This window comes from Electrophorus electricus, chromosome 13 (assembly GCF_013358815.1).
Source record: "Electrophorus electricus isolate fEleEle1 chromosome 13, fEleEle1.pri, whole genome shotgun sequence".
Taxonomy (NCBI): domain Eukaryota; kingdom Metazoa; phylum Chordata; class Actinopteri; order Gymnotiformes; family Gymnotidae; genus Electrophorus; species Electrophorus electricus.
The window spans coordinates 1213761-1216064 of record NC_049547.1 but is presented as its reverse complement, the minus strand read 5'-3'; the positions used below and the strand labels follow the sequence as shown (position 1 = coordinate 1216064).

General features: G+C 43.7%; 1 protein-coding gene across 4 annotated transcripts in view; it reads left to right on the top strand.

The window, feature by feature from the left end:
- Window positions 1-2053, top strand: part of luzp1 (leucine zipper protein 1) — a 38324-nt gene extending 36271 nt beyond the window's left edge. For all 4 annotated transcript variants that reach the window (XM_035532968.1, XM_035532969.1, XM_035532970.1 and 1 more), the window contains 2 exons: window positions 1118-1286; window positions 1502-2053. In XM_035532968.1, the coding sequence (XP_035388861.1) occupies window positions 1118-1258 (141 nt within the window). In that variant the 3' untranslated portion in view covers window positions 1259-1286; window positions 1502-2053. The remainder of the gene's footprint in view (window positions 1-1117; window positions 1287-1501) is intronic.
- Window positions 2054-2304: the final 251 nt, after the last annotated feature.

The window sequence follows — 2304 nt, the reverse complement described above, 5'->3', positions numbered from 1 at the left end:
GACACCAAACGGAGGTCGCCGTAATGACCAGGCTGTCTTTCAGTCCCAGCACCACTCATTTCCTGCCCTCAGACTTCCTGTGTCGGACAGGAAGTTGCCACCTTGCGCCTGCCCGTTTGGCGGCCTCTGCGTCTGGTTTCCTGTGCGTCCCTCCTCCCATCCCAGCAGCCCGAGCGGCCGTTAGGGGTGGTCCAAGTGGGTCTGCACCCAGCCATCTGCGCTGGAACAGCTCCAGGTCTTCTAAAGATCTGCACCCACTTTAAACAAAGCTGTGATAGCAGTGCTGTAGCACAATGCCACATAAATACCGTCAGCACCTTGCGCCTGTCATGAAGGAAGTGGTTTCTCCTCGATGACTGACTGTGTGGTACCTCAATTTAGAAGCAGGATGGATTATTTATTTATTTTTTTAAATTAAATAAATCCCCGATATGCCTTAAGCCTAAATCCTGATGTCAACCTCATTTTAAACGGGAGATTTATAATCCTATTGTGCCAGTTTTTCTGCCAACTGAATCTTTCCAAAAGTGGCATCGGTGTCACTTTTTAAATTTTTAACTTCTTCCTTTTCTGTTAAACGCCTCCGCGTAATCCATGATGGATTACTGCCCTGTTTTAGTTTCAGATCAAACCACAGCTGTGCTTTGTGCTCTTCCACTTTATAGCCACTTTGGGGGTTTCAAACACCAAGATTAGTGATGAATCGAGATTAAAAGGAATTTCAATGATGGATTATCACTGACTAAAATGTAGTCCAAGATTAGGTTTGATTTATGTGGCTCTGTGTTGTAGGCATTTCCAGGCTCACTGGTCATGAGTCAGTACCACTTGTTCTTAGAAGTGCATTTACTGGGATGGAAAATACAAATACTGACTCTAGATCAGGACATGTATTCTTTGGATAAGTATTGTCCTTTTCAGAAAGGTTTGCTGCAGTCCTTCTTATAGACTGTGACAATGCAATCATTATTTTTTATTATATTAGGTCAACGTTTTGTGTATTTTCAATCAATGCCTGAATGTCAGTGAATTGTTATGAAATTGAACAATGAAAATGGGTATGCCGAGAAGTGCGGCTCATCCGCTGGCGCTGAGTGTGGCATGCGCTCTGTGCTAGGTTGTCGGCGAGAGCAAGCCCCCTCCGAGCACGTGGAGAAAGCAGCCGGCAGCTGAGCAGGAAGCGGCCGAGCGAGCCGGAGCGCGAGGGGCATGGTCCAGCAGGGGGCGACCCTGGAGTAGCCGCCAACCCGACAACTGACCAGTCACTCCATACCTCAAGCGCAGAGGTATTTACACCCCCACCCAACAACACACGCCCTGTGTATAATGGGTATTACACCCAACACCACATGACGCGCGTTTCCAGACACTGCACATGACAGGAATGAAGCGTGTCATCTTTCTGCTTTCGCTTCAGTTGGGCTTGACTGTAAACAAAGCTGTTAACGAGGATGTGGTGTGGTTAATTACTGCGTGTTTTCATCGGCCTTCCTCTGTGCAGGTCCTGCGTGTGACGCTGCTGACGTGTACTCAGGCTTCATCTCCGCCATCCCAGGATCCCAGCGTCTCTCCTCCACGAGCTGGCTCCGCCCACCCATGCTCTCATGGATCCTGGCTCCTCCTATATCTCGTAGTCTGTCCTGGCTCCGCCCCCTGCACCTGCCATGGCCTTCATCACTTCTAAACTGTGGCTCTGGAAAAAAGAGAGAGAAAAGGAAGGGTGCTCTTTCTCTTCTGACCATTGGCTGTTTTTCTCCCTTACATGTCACCATCAGGGGCTTGGTTACATGACTGTAACTACAGAGCAGGACATGGAGGTGGGGAGTGCTTCAGGGAGGATGCACCATTTTGGACGGACCCCTTTAGTACCTCTGCAATGAGAGATGCATGCTGGGTATCTGAGTTTGGGTTCATGCCATCAGCAAGGAGCAAATTGTTTTTGATCAGCATCTGTTTCGATTTTTTTTTTTCCTTCTCATGGTGTTTTCTAGTTCAGAAATTAATTGGGATTGTTGCACATTTATTCATTGTCTGTCCACAGTCCACATCTATATCTATATCTATATATATATATATATATATATATATCTATATATATATATCTATATCTATAGATATATAGATATATATAGATATATATATAGATATATATAGATATATATATATATATAGAGATATATATATATATAGATATCTATATATATAGAGATATATATATATCTATATATATATATATAGATATCTATATATATAGAGATATATATATATATCTATATAGATAGATATATATATATATATATATCT